This window comes from Carassius auratus, chromosome 15 (assembly GCF_003368295.1).
Source record: "Carassius auratus strain Wakin chromosome 15, ASM336829v1, whole genome shotgun sequence".
Lineage (NCBI taxonomy): Eukaryota > Metazoa > Chordata > Actinopteri > Cypriniformes > Cyprinidae > Carassius > Carassius auratus.
Window position 1 is genome coordinate 3,983,853 of NC_039257.1, and position 17,193 is coordinate 4,001,045.

At 34.5% G+C, this 17,193-nt stretch overlaps 2 protein-coding genes across 15 annotated transcripts in view; one reads left to right on the forward strand and one right to left on the reverse strand.

Moving 5' to 3' along the window:
- LOC113114781 (neurobeachin) overlaps positions 1–4,263 on the forward strand; it is a 246,747-nt gene extending 242,484 nt beyond the window's left edge. For all 13 annotated transcript variants that reach the window (XM_026281781.1, XM_026281784.1, XM_026281783.1 and 10 more), the window contains 4 exons: positions 689–790; positions 883–1,079; positions 2,320–2,471; positions 2,548–4,263. In XM_026281781.1, the coding sequence (XP_026137566.1) occupies positions 689–790; positions 883–1,079; positions 2,320–2,471; positions 2,548–2,638 (542 nt within the window). In that variant the 3' untranslated portion in view covers positions 2,639–4,263. The remainder of the gene's footprint in view (positions 1–688; positions 791–882; positions 1,080–2,319; positions 2,472–2,547) is intronic.
- A 2,706-nt stretch (positions 4,264–6,969) lies between these two features.
- The window catches only part of LOC113114784 (serine/threonine-protein kinase DCLK1), a 30,436-nt gene continuing 20,212 nt past the window's right edge, over positions 6,970–17,193 (reverse strand). For both annotated transcript variants that reach the window (XM_026281796.1, XM_026281797.1), the window contains 11 exons: positions 16,948–17,042; positions 15,472–15,556; positions 15,212–15,381; positions 14,997–15,116; positions 14,326–14,472; positions 13,022–13,155; positions 12,741–12,818; positions 12,484–12,580; positions 12,320–12,400; positions 12,107–12,220; positions 6,970–8,327 (listed from right to left, as the gene is read on the reverse strand). In XM_026281796.1, the coding sequence (XP_026137581.1) occupies positions 8,166–8,327; positions 12,107–12,220; positions 12,320–12,400; positions 12,484–12,580; positions 12,741–12,818; positions 13,022–13,155; positions 14,326–14,472; positions 14,997–15,116; positions 15,212–15,381; positions 15,472–15,556; positions 16,948–17,042 (1,283 nt within the window). In that variant the 3' untranslated portion in view covers positions 6,970–8,165. The remainder of the gene's footprint in view (positions 8,328–12,106; positions 12,221–12,319; positions 12,401–12,483; positions 12,581–12,740; positions 12,819–13,021; positions 13,156–14,325; positions 14,473–14,996; positions 15,117–15,211; positions 15,382–15,471; positions 15,557–16,947; positions 17,043–17,193) is intronic.

Consider the following 17,193-nt stretch of genomic DNA (forward strand, 5'->3'; position numbering starts at 1 on the left):
AAAAAAGGCTTTTATAGCTGTTTAATAAATTGTTAATTGTATCTAAATGGATCTAAATGGATCCAAAAGTAAAAGACAACTAGTGAAAATGCTTATATTTTTTTCCCATTTATCTTATTATTATTTTGTATTTAAAAATCCTAAAAGCATGATTAATGAAAATGATTCTATTTTTCTATTCAAATTTTTTTTATTTCTTTTAGGAAATATTTACATTTTAGTTGTATCTATTTTTATAATCATCATCATTTTATATGTAAAAATCCTAACAGTTTAAGACTACTAATGAGAATGCTTAAATTTTTGTTTTTAATTTTTATGATAGTATTTGTAATTTTGTTATAGCTATCATCATCACCATCATCATCATTTTATATTTTAAAATCCTAACAGTCTAATGATCATCTTTTATTTTGCTCTTTTATTTATATGTATATATTTTTCCTGTTTTTAGCATTTCGTACTTCTTTTAATATTCAAACTCATGTTTTTTTTTCATATATATATATATATATATATATATATATATATATGGAAAAAAAACTTGATTTTGAATTTTTTTTTTTTTTGGTAAAAAACACCTATATTGAAATACTGTATATTTTCTGTTGTCTGTCTTATGTTGTTGTGCTGATGTTTACTGGGTAATATGTGTGTGTTTGTGTGTGTTTCCTGTGCTCATTTGCAGGTGATTACCCAGCTCCCCGTGCAGTTCTGACCGGTCATGACTATGAGGTGGTGTGTGTGTCAGTGTGTGCTGAGCTGGGAATTGTAATCAGTGGAGCAAAAGGTGAGTGAGAGAGGAGCATTGTGGGAGATGAAGTGAAGAGGCAGTGTGCTTTTCCTCTATAGTGTCTCTTATCAGACACATCTGTTTGTCAGAGGGGCCGTGTCTGGTCCACACCATCACTGGGGATCTTCTGAGGGCCCTGGAGGGCCCCGACAGCTGTGTGCTTCCCCGTCTGATCTCAGTGTCCAGTGAGGGTCACTGTATCATCTACTACGACAGGGGTCAGTTCTGCAACTTCAGCATCAACGGCAAGCTGCTGGCCCAGATGGAGATCAACGACTCCACGCGTGTATGTTCTCAGCTCTGTGCTTGGCCACACACTTCCTGTCTGTCAGATTGCATTTCTATAGCAATGCCTCAGTTTTCTCATTTCTGTTGCAGCCACATAGTTTGTTGAGTAAAAAAAGATGAATTCTTAAAGTAAATTGTACTCAATTTTTCACTTTTCAACATTATAAAATTGTACACAGTTATTTCAATTCCAGTTTTTTGGGGTAAAATAAATTGGTGGTCTTTTAGTTTGATGTAGATGCATTATTATTATTATTATTATTATTTAATATATTAATATTAATCTCTATTTAATTTTTATTATTTTAAATATTAGATAATTTATATTTGTGCATTAATATATTAGTTTAGAATAATAATAGCATAGTATTTTAATAATTTGGAAGCATATACATTTTATAATATGTAAAAATAATATTTTATAATAATTAAACATTTTATTTAATACATTAAATAAGTAAGAACAATTGTAAAATTTCATTTTATTTATCATTTTAATATTTCATTTATTATTATGAATATATATATATATATATATATATATATATATATATATATAATATTACATTTATCTATTTAATTTTTTATTAATTGTTTTAAACATTACATGTATGTGCTTATATATAAATTTATAATAATAAAATAATATAATAATTTGGAAGCATATAGAAGTTTTGTAAAAAAGAATATTTTATAATATAATGTAAAAACTGTATTTAATACATTTAATAAGTAATAACAATAGTTAGATTTCATTAGTAATATTTCTATGTTAATTATTATTATATTTTGCTTTTTTATGAAGCATCAGGGTTGGTAAGATTTTGTAATTGTATTTATTTATTTATTAAAGTCTCCTATGTTTGCCAAGTCTGCATGAATTTGTTCTAAAAAAACTGGGAAAACTAGTACTGTGAAATGTTATTTGAAACATTTGTTAATAATTTTGTGGAAGTTACGAAAAAAAATTCAGTATGTTTGCTGAATAGAAAGTTAAAAAGAGCAGCAATTATTTGAAATACAAATTTTCTAACATTATGAATGTCTTTTTAATAGAAGCATTATTTGGTTTAACGTGTCGTTGATGAAAAAAATTATAACTTGCATTCTTTCTTTCTTTCATTCAAAAAAAAAAAAAGAAAAAGTGCGCCCAAACTTTTGAATGGTAGAGTAAGTTGCTAAAGTTAAGAAACCAGTACTCTGATTTTCCTGAGCTGTATTTTCTACTCTTTTGTCAGGCCATCCTCCTGAGCAGTGATGGGCAGAATCTAGTGACTGGAGGAGACAGCGGGGTGGTGGAGGTCTGGCAGGCCTGTGACTTCAAACAGCTGTACGTCTACCCCGGCTGCGACGCCGGCATCCGAGCCATGGACCTGTCACATGATCAGAGGTCAAACTCAAGTTTACACTTTCACCAAACACATCCTCAACTGGTTTAAAGCTGACTCCGTTTTCCATGTTTGCAGGACTCTTATCACAGGCATGGCATCTGGCAGCATCGTGGCTTTCAACATTGATTTTAACCGCTGGCACTTTGAGCATCAGAACAGGTACTGAGAGCGATCAGCCAATGACGGCCAGCTGCTGCCTCCAGCAGTAACGTGTCATTACAGGAGGTGATGTAGCAACTCAAGATATGGAATCTGGATCAGGAAATCACACAACGCTAGTTGGAGAAGTGCAGCAACCTACACTGAGATCCAGCTGCTTGAGCAAATGTATTTGTGTCTCAGAAATGCACAGGAGCAATTGACAGATGACAGTGGAGAGAGCACAGATGGAGGCCAGTTTTTCATCACAAATTACTTTATCTAATTGTCATCTGAGCCAACAGTAGTCTTGTCAAAAAAAGCCTTTTTACTCGTAGTCCCGTCGTTTTAACTGTACCCAATGATAACTTTGCATAGAGAACCGATAACGATATTTTTATGAGGTTTATTTATGGCTTGCAGCATATTTCACTTTCTCTAGGTGTTTTCTTTTTTTTTTTTCTTTTTTTTTTTACAGGCCCTTGAGAAAGAAAAGCTACCTGATCAATAAATAAGTAAAAGTCCTCCCTCTGATGCTGAGCTCATGTATGTAAATGCTGTTCAGTTTCTTTTAAACTTGTCTGTGAGGCTGCTTTCTGAACTATTCTGTAGTTCAATTCTGTTTGTCCTGTGTTTACGCATTTGACATCATCAATTGCTTTTTATGACTGCAAAGAAAAAAAAAGAGAAGCTTTTTGTTTAACGTGATGTCCTGTAATGTTCGTTTGTCTTGTGTGGATGTATTTTATTTCAGATGTATCTGGACTTCTTGATGTACGCAGCATTAAAGACATCTTTCTTGTCGAGCTCTAAATGAGGGTCGAAGCTGATGCTGCATCTGGGCAAATATCATTGTAATTGTTGTGCAGTTCTATCATTTAAAGATATAGATGGTTTTAGCGATGTGAACAGAAAATGGTGAGGTTTTTAGACTGGTATTTGCACCTTTACCTGGTTTTTGTTTTGAATATTTTCATAGTTGCTTACACCAAGCTTTTGGGGTTTTCACATGATGTCAGAATATTAGTATGAAAGGTGTGCATTAAATATTTTTTGTTATATTATTGTCTGAAATTGTGGTATTGGCATCTTTCAGAATTGCACTTGAAATCCGAAAACAACATTGTAAAATCACTGCTGTAAGCAATACATTATGTATGATGTATGTGCATCTTTGGGTCTCTTACATAATGTAAATCAGATCTATAACTCAGAGCTTATGAATCAAAAAGGCTAAACTATTTTTAATTGTTTTAGTGCAAATATGTGAAATATTCTGCTGTAAGAAGCATTTTTTTTTTTTTTTGCCAATTCACGTTCAATAAATATGGTGCCATACTTAACATTTTATTTACAAGAATAGATTTAGATTTGATAATACTGAGCAATTGTTATTTTTAAAACTTAAAAAGATGAGTTTACTTTAATGTCATGTTTATGTTAAAATGCCTCCGATTTCAAATGATTTATTTGATGAGAATCGTTTCCGTCAGAAACATTGACATTGCAAGTGAAGGTGCCTGCTAATTCAGCAGATATGTTTAAGTTGGTTACTTTTTAGTTACAACTGTTCGGTATGTCCTAGTGAATCATTGTGATGAGAGAACTGTATTTGCCTACTTTTTATTTATAATAAAAAAAATATCAAATGTACTGTGCTGAGTAGCTACTGTTCTCTTGCATTACTATGTACAAATGAAACGGATAGATAGATAGATAGATAGATAGATAGATAGATAGATAGATAGATAGATAGATAGATAGATAGATAGATAGATAGATAGATAGATTGATTGATTGAATAATAGATTGATTGATTGAGATATCTGTGGGAGAGAGAGAGAGAGAGAGAGATAATAGACCAAAAAACTATAATTATAAATATTGTCATAATTAGTGCGGGTATATTTGTAGTAAAGGCAAACAATACACTGTAAGGGTCAGAATCATTAGGACATTAGGATCAAGATGGTGTTCCATGAAGATATTTTGTAAATTTCCTACCGTATATCAAAACGATTATCGTATTTTTCGGACTATAAGTCGCACCTAAGTTTAAGTCGCATTAGTCCAAAAATACGTCACGACGAGGAAAAAAAAATATATAAGTCGTACTGGACTATAAGATGGATTTATTTAGAACCAAGAACCAAGAGAAAACATTACCGTCTACAGCCACGAGAGGGCGCTCTATGTTTTCAGTCTAGACTACAGGAGCACTGAGCAGCATAGAGCGCCCTCTCATGGCTGTAGACGGTAATGTTTTCTCTTGGTTCATTTCTCTTGGTTCATATCAAATTAATTTTGATAAATAAGTCGCACCTGACTATAAATCACAGGACCAGCCAAACTATGAAAAAAAGTGTGACTTATAGTCCGGAAAATACGGTACTAGTTTTTGATTAGAAGCCTAATATGCATTGCTAAGAACTTCATTTGGATGATGTTAAAGGCCGATTTTTGATCTGATTCCAGATTTTCAAATAGTTGCATCTCAGCCAAATATTGTCCTATCCTTACAAACCTACAGTGGAAAGCTTTATTTATTCGTCTTACAGGCGATGTATACATCTCATTTTCAAAAAATGACCCTTATGAGGTTTTGTGGTCCACAAATACATGTGCTTTTGAGAACAATACTTTCAGTTCTTTATTTTACATTCCTTCTGTTACATGCACTTAATCCCAGGTTCTAGATGTTCTAAACCCTGTTTTTAACCCTGGGTAAAGGAACGTTTAATCCTTATCATTTAAATTGGAGTTAAAATTTACTGGACAGTGATGGAAACATGGCACCTTGAATAAACCGTAGTTTGGTGACAGAAACTTGTGAATTGAGGGAAGAACAGACCTTTTTTTGTGCTAAAATTTATAGTCCACTCAGTTCAAACATTAGCCCACCTTCCATAATTCCAGTTCTAGTGCTATATTCGTGACGTCCAATCAATGACAGACACTATAAATATGCAAATTATAACCTAACCGTTTATGAATGTACAGTCTGAAACATCAGTTGATGTTTTAACCCCGGGTAAACTATGAGCAGGTTTTGTGTGTGTGTGTGTGTGTAAACTCTTGTGTTTGTCTTGATTGAAATGTCTTACATTGTTGGTTCCCTGTCTTGTTATGTACATTAAGCAATAATAATAATAAACTATGAGCAGTGTGAAACGTGGTTTTACAAAATAATTTTAAAGGCTTAACTATTTCAAATGTGAAAAGCTCTACTGTGGCTGAAGGAAACATGCATAGCAATAATGAAAATCTCCTATATATCCATTATCATTCTCAGTAAATTGACACAGGATTCTGCTTGAGGAATCATTTATTCACAGGTTTGGCTTGTTGCTGAATTCACCATTGTTCAATGCTACTTGGAAGGTCAAGACTAAATGACATTTGATGGAAAGACAATAGACAAGCGGATATACATCTATACAAATATACAATGTGCAATCAATGCTTGTGCACCGAATTTTGCATTTGAGCTAGAATATTTCCTATTATAATGAATTGATCTACATCCTATTAAAAATAGGTTGATCATGGATTGGGTTCTAGTCTACTTTTACGAGCAAACACAGCAGATACATTTTTAATTAAAAAGTAAAAACATGCTATACTTTAAAGAACTACCCTTTTAGCCTTTGTGCTTTACACCCCTTCATAGTGTCACCTGAAGCCTTTACATGCTGGAGGCTTCAATAAGCTGTGTAACAATGTTAAATATTGAGAAACACAAACATAACCAAGACTGGTCTTCACTGAAACTGTGTGGTCAACATGTCTCGATGGTAAAGCAAATGAATTTTAAAAGCACTCACACTCAGATCACATGCAAGACAAACACACTCTGCCTTTTACAGTAAGTGTGCAAACTACACAAAACACCACATAAAGGAATGAAAATGTACTGCATGAATAGAGGCTGGTATTACAGACACTTAATATAAAGTGGGTCCTTATGTTGGAATTTCTGTGGATTTTAACAATTATACATTAATAAATTATGTTTAATAAATAAACTGCTTTAAAAAGGGACTTAAAGTATAATGAACTACAATCTCTTACAATCTTAAGGTAAAAAGTTAACATTTGTCTACAGCTTTTCTTGTTTTGAGCCCATAAATCGTATATGGGAGCCCATTTCCATGACTGAAGAAAATTAATAACAATAACAAGGTAATTGCACCCTTTTATTACAATTAAAATTTTCTCAGAATTGCAAGATAAACTCAGAATTGTGACATAAATTTGCAATTCGGAGAGAAAAAAAAGTGCAATTCCGAGCTTATCTCATAATTGTTTTTTTTTTGTTTTTTTTTTCACATTTTGAAATGTACATCTCTCAATTCTGCGTTTATCTCCCCCCACAATTCTGAGTATATATCTTGCAATTTTGACTTTTATTTTAAGAAAAAAGTCAGAATTGTAAGATGAAAAGTCACAATTACCTTTTTCATTATTATTCTTTAGTCCATATTCATGGTGGAAAAGTCATCATTCTGTCGTGTCACATTTGGCAATCGTTTGACAAAAATAACAACATACATTGAAATTCAAATTTACTTTTTGTTTAGACATTACACTGCTGAATGCAAATCTATCTAAATATTACATTCCACTCAAAAAAGATAAATATGCACAATTTTAGTCCAAGTGTAAGTTACCCTTTAAAATCAGTAGTGGACATTTAGTGCGTCTAAGTTTTCCGTTATGCTAGCCTACTTTTTAAAATAAAACAATAACCGTACATTCGGTTCTCTCGTCAACGTAAAATTAACATTCTGAGAAGGAATTCAAATTCTGGGAAGTAGCTGTACGATCTTCATGACAAGTGGTACTGACAGAACTGAACTTACAGAGCAGAGATCATAGCAGCAGCATTCATCAGCACCCATCACATGCATTGCATTAAGTTCAAACAAGCTTTTCTACAGCCACATACATCGAAAAAGAGCTTCAACTATTCAGACATTTCACCCATTTTTAGAAAGAACATTCTAATGTCTAACCAACAGACAGAAAACATGTTTCTCAAAGAAAGTGCTGAAATATGTAAATATAAGATATCAGTTTGAAATAAATGTTCAAACCTAAAAATTTTTTAATATATAAAGTTCATACAAAAGGTAAAAACGAGTAAAAGACTTGGTCACTGAAAAAAAAAAAAAAGCTAAGACATCGCCTGTTTATTCTAGGTATTAGACGGCATGTGTGTGATCAGTTGAAACAGAGTGGGAGGTTTGGCTGCATTACTTTCTATCGAACACTAGAACGCGCAAAAGAGAGGCGGGTTACTGACAAAACAAAACCTCATAGCAACAAATGTAATGATGAAGAGAAAACTCTTAAACAATGGCAAGGGCTTCTCATTTCGGATGTTAAAAACTGCTAAGAGTGTGATATTATTTTTGCGCCCCTCGCAAAACCTCATCTGCTCTTCGTGACAAGCATTCGTATTCAAAAACTGTTATCATTTGTGATTCACAAGTTAATTTTCCCTTATTTCTAGATAATTTTCCATTGATTCCTGCCAAGACCAGGGTTTGGTCTTAAAACGGCGATGTGGGAGAGCGGACCGTCTCGGCCGAGCTTGGGGAAATGTCTTCTGACTCTGAGGTGAACTCGGCGGTGGTGCTGCGGGGAGCAGCCGCTTTCACATCCTGGTGGCGTCTTCGTCTGAAAACCTGCCTCTCCTTATCAAGAGGGGTGGTCTGGGGAACACGGGGGACATGGGACAGTGAATGACTGCTCGGGAATCAACGGGCAGAGAGATCGGATGGGTACAGGCTAACAGATCTGGATGACAATTAAACAGGACTTTCCAAAACAACTAAATCAACTTGTGTTTTTGAATTGAGACTGAACTGTGGTTAAAGTGTAAAAAAAAAAAAAAATGTTATAGTGAACTACTGTATTTAGAAGCAGTGCAAAAAGCATAGTGAACTCCTTACATTTCAAATCGGATTTATAAAATGGCTAATATATATATATATATATATATATATATATATATATATATATATATATATATATATATATATATATATATATATATATATTATGTTAAATGTTGTTCAAATTATATATAAATAAGAATATATACACAAAATAAATGAATACAAGTTTGGGATGAGTAATGTTTTTGTAATGATTTTCAGAAGAAAAAAAAATATGCTCAACAAAGCTACAATCGATTAAACGAAAGTGAAAACAGTGAAAACAACATTTAGAAAATTAACTGTTCTCTACCTGAATTCAGTTTTGCATCACGGGAATAAATTACATTTCGAAATATGTGACCCTGGACCACAAAACCATTCTAAAGTGTCAATTTTTCGAAGTGGAGTTTTATATATCAACTTAAAGCTGTATAAATAAGCTTCCATGGATGTGTGGTTTATTAGGATCAGACAATATTTGTTCAAGATACAACTATTTGAACATCTGGAATCTAAGGGTGCAAAAAATCTAAATACTGAGAAAATCACCTTTAAAGTTGTCCAAATTAAGTTCTTAGCAATGCATATTACTAATCAAAAATTTAGTTTTGATATATTTATGGTAGGAAATTTACAAAATATATTCATGGAACATGATCTTTCCTTAATATCTTAATAATTTTTTAATTGAAACCCATAAAAAGTTTTTTAGGCTATTGCTAAAGGGTAACACTTTAGTATAGGGTCCAATTCACACCAATAACTAATTGCTTATTAGCATGTCTATTATTTACATATTGGCTGTTTATTAGTGCTTATAAAGTACATATAATGCATGACATCCATAATCCTACATAATACCCTAAACTTAACAATTACCTTATAAACTATTGATAAGCAGCAAATAAGGAGTTAATTGAGGCAAAAGTCATAGTTAATGGTTAGTTAATAGTGAGAGTTGGATCCTAAAATAAAGTGTGACCTGCTAAGGATATATATACCCCAGCGACTTAAGACTGGCTTTGTGGGTCACATATACAGTAAATGGAATTACATTTTACTCCTGTCATGCAAAACTGAACTTTCTCCAGTCTTCTATGTCACATGAGCCTTCAGAAATTATTGAAGAATTATTTCTCTCTCTTGTCTCTTTTGATCATTTTAATGCATCCATGCTCCTTGCTGAATATAAGTATTAATTACTTTTTTTTTTAAAGACTCCAAATCCCCAAATATTATTTAATTATTTATTTATTATATATGTTATATTATGCTTGCAATATTATATTAAGTTCATTTGTTTTTGTAATCTGTCAGATTCAATTTAATGCAATTACAGAAAAAGGTTTTTAGTTTTTTTTAATTTAATTTTTTTTGTTTATTTGTTTGTTTGTTTGCACACAATGAAAGTGTTTAGTCCTAACTAATTAATAAAGATTTCTGTTTTTTACTACCGATTTCAGCACTTAGTTTCTAAAGCTCTTCCACCAACACATACATGTGCACACCAAACACTTTCAGTGCATTCTGCAGCATAACCAGCACAGAAACACACATTCAGTCCAGTGTGTAACTCATAACCAGCAGTGGCATGCATGCTGGGTAGTAAATGTACACTTCAAGTGTCCAAGCTTCTCAGAAGGCAAAGATATATGGCGCTTAACAATAACACAGAGCAAAGAAAGAGAAAAGTGAAGCACTGACAAACAGAATTCAGCAAAGCACCACCAGAAAGGAAAAAGTATGAACTTAAAATCATTAATAGCAAAAAGCAATGAATCACCCCACTGTAGAGCACGAGGCACAGAGTATGAAAGGAATTGGGACTATGGAGACTGCCAGCACGCTGCCATGGAAACACTGCCGCTCTGTGGGCATACCTTATCCAAAACATCCCTGGGTGCGGATAGCAGTCCAAAGACCCTGAACGCTTGATGGTAAACCCCTCGTCCGGCTGAGCAGAGAGAAATGAGTGCAACTCAACAGATCAGATGTTTACTTTCACCTCGTACAACAGCACAAGCTTTGAGCCTCGAGGTGCTGTTTCAATAATGGTGTTATATTTAGAGGTAGTTCTACAAAACAAGAGCAGTATAGTGCTAATACTGTATAGAGACACTCAGTTTGGGAAATAAAAACAACTATGTATGAAGCTAATGAAACAGTAAACATGCAAAGTAACATGCAAATAAAGCAAAACATGTGGGGTCAGTAAGACACTTTCTTAAAAAACACACTTAGACAGAAAACATGGTTTCCACAAAGATGTTAAGCAGCACCGTTTTCAACATCGAATAATAATAAGTTTTATTAATAATAAGCAAATCAGCATATCACAATGATTTTTGAAAGATCATGTGACACTGAAGACTGAAATTATGGATGCTGAAAAGTCAGCTTTGCATCACAGGAATAAATTGCATTCTAAAATATATTCAAATAGAATAAAGTTAATCAAATTTTAATAATATTTCATGATATTACTGCTTTAACTGTATTTTTTAACAAATAAATGCAGCCTTGGTGAGCATAAGAGACCTCTTTCAAAAGCATTTAAAAAAATCTTATTGACCCCAAACTTTTTAAAGTTAGTATACTATATATATATATATATACACACACACACACACACACACACACACACACACACACACACACACACACAACAAGCAAGAATGTTGTTGACTAACAAGCAAGACCTAAACAAGAAAATAACATAATATAAAAACAAAGTTGTTTTGATGTTTTGAAAGACAATATTTAGTTACAATTTTGTCTACATGCGGATGTAAAACTAGTGCGTGTATTGTTATTTAGTTGCTCTATATAAAGAAAGCATGTATGAAAATATACAAATATAGGAATCTTGATGGTTTAATTTGATTCAGTCCCTGACAACAGTGCTGACAGTCATTATATAAGCAGAGCACAGAATCAGAGGAAGAGATAGCAGTAGGATGGAGTCTGCCAGGAGAGAAGAAGAGCTGATGGATGAGTCAGCGAAGAGCTATGAGATAAGAGCACAACCTCCAGAATATTTTAACACCTCTAATTATATATAAGTAGATTTAGACTCAAAACAATGTGAACTGCATGTCGATTTTTCATATCAAAACTATTGAACAAGAGAAAAACGCAATCCTGTCATTCACATCCTCTAATGTCACGTACAAGCCATCGTGAAATAGTATTAGATATAATACCACTCTTTTGGAATAAAGTAGTATTTCCACTAATATTTGATTTGAGAATATTGGCTTTAATTAATGTGGGTAATGTTGTCAAAATATGGTTACACTTTATTTTAAGGTGTCCTTGTTACGGTATAATTATACATTTAAATACTGAGTAATATTAATGAACTGTATGTCCTTACTATATGCTAAGGATTACAATTAGGTTTTGTCTTAAGGTTATTTGCATGTCCTTATGCATAATTAATTTATTATAATAGTAAGCACTTGAAACGTGTAACAAGGACACCTTAAAATAAAGTGTTACCAAAATATATATACACATTTAAACCTAAGAGCTAAATATGCGACTCTTACCGCTAACACAGTGACTCCTGCTGTGGTGTTGTTGGGTTTGGGGCCCACGTTGAAATGTTTCTTAATCTTGCTGGCCACAGACAGCTGGTGCTGATTCTCACACATCCTGTCATCCTGAGAAAGAGCAGAAACAGTGCCTCCACATATCAGTTTCCTACTAACAGTCTGAGAATAGCACATTATACTCTTTAAAACAGACAGATAAAGTCTTACATTGACCCAGGGATGGTCTAACACCTGCAGAGCTGTGTATCTCTGGTCGACCTCCACCTGTAGCATGCAGGTAATAAGTGCCTGTAGAGAAAGGAAGCAAAAAAGAATAGAATGAGGTTTATTTTTATTTTCAGAACTTTTAAACTGTATTTTGGTATACCAACCTTTGCAGAGTCAGATACATTGTCCCAGTATGGAAGAGGGAAATCCAGCTGTCCCATCAGAATCTGGTCTAAAAGAGCTTCCTGGTCATCTGTGCTCCTAAAAGAACAGATATGCATTACAGAACAAGGCCACTAGAGAGAGAGACACATCTGAATTAACTATATTTAACCTGTATATACTGTAATATGAGCTATAAAGCTGTCTACATTTAAATCGTATTGAATCCCAGATAAAAGTGTGCTTTTGTTGTACTTACCCACGGAAAGGAGGGAAGCCACAAAGCAATATGTATGTTATGACCCCGGTCGCCCAGATATCAACTTTCAATCCATACCTTAAACATGAAGAGAAAAACTCTTTAGGTTATTTTGCAGACCAGAGGCCATATTCACAAAGAATTGTCATCATAATTTTCTGCATTAGATGTTACTTTCAGCCCTAAAATCGTTAAGTGAATACAGCTTCAGATCTTTAAAAAGCCTTGTTTTTCACGTTCTGTTACAATAACATTGCCATGCTAATGGAGACATGATTTACCCCATCTCTGCAACGATCTCTGGAGCTACATAGGTTGGGGTGCCACATATAGTGTAAAGTGGTCCGTCCACAACTGTTGCCAATCCGAAATCCCCCAGTTTCAGGGATTTGCTTCCATCCTGGTGCTCATAGACCTTAAAACACAAACAAATATACACCGATATGCATCCGAATACTTGCTATTTAGGTTCAGGAAATAGATCTTTAACTTTGTTTTTAATTGCAAATAAAATAATAATGAAAATTAAACATTCTCTCTCTATATATATATATACTATATATCTATATCTATATATATACCGTCCACTGCTGCAAGACAAGCACATGTTGGTCCGTATTGACAACAATGCAACTGTTTCGTAAATCAAACGGCAGGCATTTCCTCCTCTGGATTCAGACATTGCTCAAATTGCTGTGTGCCGTTCCACATTCAGGGGGAGCTCAATCGTGCAGCCGACATGCTCTCACGACAGCTCACGTTCACCAGAGAATGGCAACTCCATTCCCAGACGTTCCAGCTGATTTTGAATCGATTCGGGGAAGCCCAGGTAGACCTGCATCCCACTAGTCCTCCCACTGCCAGCTGTATTACTCCCTGACTGAGACCCCCCTCGGCACGGATGCAAAAGCACAGAGTTGGCCTCAGGCTCTACACAAGTATGCTTTTCCCCAGTGAGCCTTTTCCCACAACATAACTCGAAGTGACCGACAGATAGGTAATCCTCATTCCCTGAAGGAGGGAATTGAGATGTTATGTCCCCATGCCACAACTTCGAACCGTCGCTGGTTGCCAGTGACAAGTTATCGGCTCCTCAGCATAAAACCTGATGAGTGGATGCACCTGTCACCTATTTATACCTGTATGCACGGGGAATGGCTCAGCATGCAAAATCCACTAGCCAAATTCCACTGATGTTTTCTCTTAATAAGAGAGGTTTAGGGCTCCCAAATAAGACCCCTAATGTTGTCACAACATAATGTCTCCATTCCATCCATCAGGGAACGAGGGTTACGTAAGTATCCGAGACGTTCTTCATGTTGTCATTAGATAAACACTACTTTGAACACAGTGTTGTACCTGAAGTTATAAGCTGGGTAAACTAGGTCCAGTATTGAGTTAAGTTATCGTTGTTCTAAAACTTATGAAAGAAGGGTTATTCAAGGCTTCTGCACTCAATAAAAACATATTGCCTTTGTCTCTCTCAGATGTGAGTGTCATTCCAAGCTGCCTTTGTGAAAGTAACACTGTGATTTACTGTATAGTAACAATATTACTATAATCTCTGTAATACTTCAATACCCACCAGAAGATTCTCAGGTTTGATGTCACGGTGAACAATGTTATGGCTGTGCAGATATTTGATAGCGCTGGCGAGGTTATACAGCATCCCGCTGGCGTCCCGCTCTGTGTATTTGTTGGAGGAAGTGATGGCATCAAAGAGGTCGCCACCCTGTTCATGCACACAAAATTTCACAGCATATTGAGGGACAATATCTGAACAGTCAAGTTTAATGCAATATAAAAAACATTACTAAAAGTTTGTCAATTTCTTATTATGTTTCTACAGTTTATCTACAGTATGAGGTTTGTGACGTGTTAATGTTCTCAAAAAAAAGTATCTTATGATCACCAAGGCTGCATTTACTTGATCAAAAATACAGTAAAGACAATATGAAATACTATAACAATTCAAAATAACAAATGTCTATTTTAATATATTTTAAAATGCAATTTATTCTGTAAAGGCAAAGCTGAATTTTCAGCATCCGTTACTCCAGTCTTCAGTGTCACATGATTCTTCAGAAATCTTTCTAATTCACTTATTTCCTGCTGAAGAAACATTTCTGTTTAATAAGGTTATGTTAATGTTATGTATATAGGTAATGTTTTTGTGGAAACCGTGACAAATCTTTTCTCAGGTGTGTGATAAATAAAACGTAAAAAATTTATTCAGCTGAATGTTCGATTTTTCACCTTGACAAGTTCCATGACCAGGTAGAGTTCACTATATGTGTCCATTTCTTCAATCAGCAGAACAATATTAGGATGTTTCACTCTCCGAAGAATGGACACCTCATTCTGGATCATGTGTTCCTGTGAGCCACAGATAATCTTGCATCATTAATTTGTGCGATATAAAAAAAGTGCATCGACGTCACTGAAAAGTATTTTTTTAGAAAATATCTTACCTTCCCTCTGCATTTGCTCTTGTTAATGATCTTCAGAGCGTACTCTCGGCCTGTGGATCTCTCCATACACTCTCGGACCACAGCGAAGTTCCCATCGCCAATGATTCGTCCCACCTTGTACCTCTCGGCTATGGAAGCAGGAACCTGAGGACAATCGTCCATCAGCTCAGCTAGAAGAAAAGATTTGGAATGTATCATTCAGATGACGATGATAAAACAATAATGATAAACTTTTGTCAGAGTTTCCCAGGGTTCCTCACCTTCACTGCCCGGCCCATCGCCCTCATCCATGGAGCACACCTTGGTGGAGGCCAGAGAGAGAGAGGAGCCACTGTGCTGAGAGCCCTATCCGGGAAATTGAAGGGTCATTTTATAACTTTTTGGGGGGTTAGTGAGAAGCAAGAGTCTTTTGAAATATTGTTAAACAAGTTATTATATAAACCATAAATTCTGTCGAAAGATCTGGAATATATTGTATTGGAAAGAATAACATTCAGTATAAAGTGCAAACTAAAAGACCATAAATTTTGGGATCTGTTTATACAGTTTCTGGAAAAATGCCCAAATATTGGCACAGGCAAAAAATACGTCTCTCACTCTACTAATTGATATGTGTATATATGTTGCGCTTTTGTATTTGAAAATGTGTGGATATGCCTGTCTTAGCCTTTGTATAATAACTTCTTTACCTGTATAATTGAATTTTGGGTTGCATTTGGGGGTCTATTAATATATTCATGTTATTGTCCATGTCTTTTTAGCAATAAAAATATGTTAAAACACAAACACACATAAATGTTCATATTCTGTATTAAATAGACCCATATCTTAAAGGGACAGTTCATCCAAAAATTTTAATTCAGTCATAATTGACTCACTCTCATGTCGTTCCAATCCTGCATACATTTCTTTCTCCTGATGACCATGAAATGAGATATTCTGAAGAATGTCAACAACCAAACAGTTTCGATTCCCATTGATTTTCATTTTATTTTCAATGGAAGTTAAAAGAAAATGGAAGTTTTTCATTTCTAACATCCTTTAAAATGTCTTCTTTTGTGTTTCACAGAAGAGAGAAAGATATACAGGTTAGAGGGAGAGTAAATGACAGAATTAAATTTTTGCATGGACTATCCCTTTAAACTGAGCAGAGGTATTGTTGAGGGAAATAAAGGTCAGTTTCTATGGAAACAGCTCGGGTGTGCTAAGATTATTCCCGTCTGGAGCGGGGCAGGCAAGGTGACAATCAGCCATGTTTAATCCACTGACACCATGACATATTTATTTTAACACACCATCGACCAAGCATGAACACATTTTCAGTCAGACTATATTACCTGCACCGAATATTAATTCAAAAAGCCGTTCAGTTGAAAATTTTTTGCATGTTTGTCTTCAGGCATCTACAGTACATGTCAGAGAATTATATATAATAGAATTTAAATTTTTCAGCAGTTAATAATATTTAAAGCTATTTCAAGTCATCTTTGGCATGTGTATAGATTCTTGATAGACAAGAATATGTCTTGTGATTCAGACCTATATAAGCAAATTAAAGCACATGAAATACATTTAGGGGTCAATCAGAAAGATAAAAGCGTTTGATGGTTTTGCTTGAAGCAGTGAAAGACATTGCAAATTTAGATAAGTAATTTAGAAGTTGCTTCCACTTTAAAGGTGTTTTAGTGCATTACAGCAAATAGAGTTTGAAAGGTCTTTGGAGTGACTGGTCTCACCCTTCGTCTCCTCAGACTGGCTGGACTGGTGGGAGATGGACTGGGAGATTTGCCTGACCGTGGAGTCGACAGCTGACTACCTGCTGTTCCATTAGCTGAAATACAGAAAAACAGAATTCATATTCAGTTAATGTTGGGATATGAATCAAGGCAGGCTAGTAAATCTCATAAAATTTGATCAAGAATGACATATTTCACATCAAAATCATTTTGCAGGAAGAAAATGAAAGTTATTTTATTTTTAGC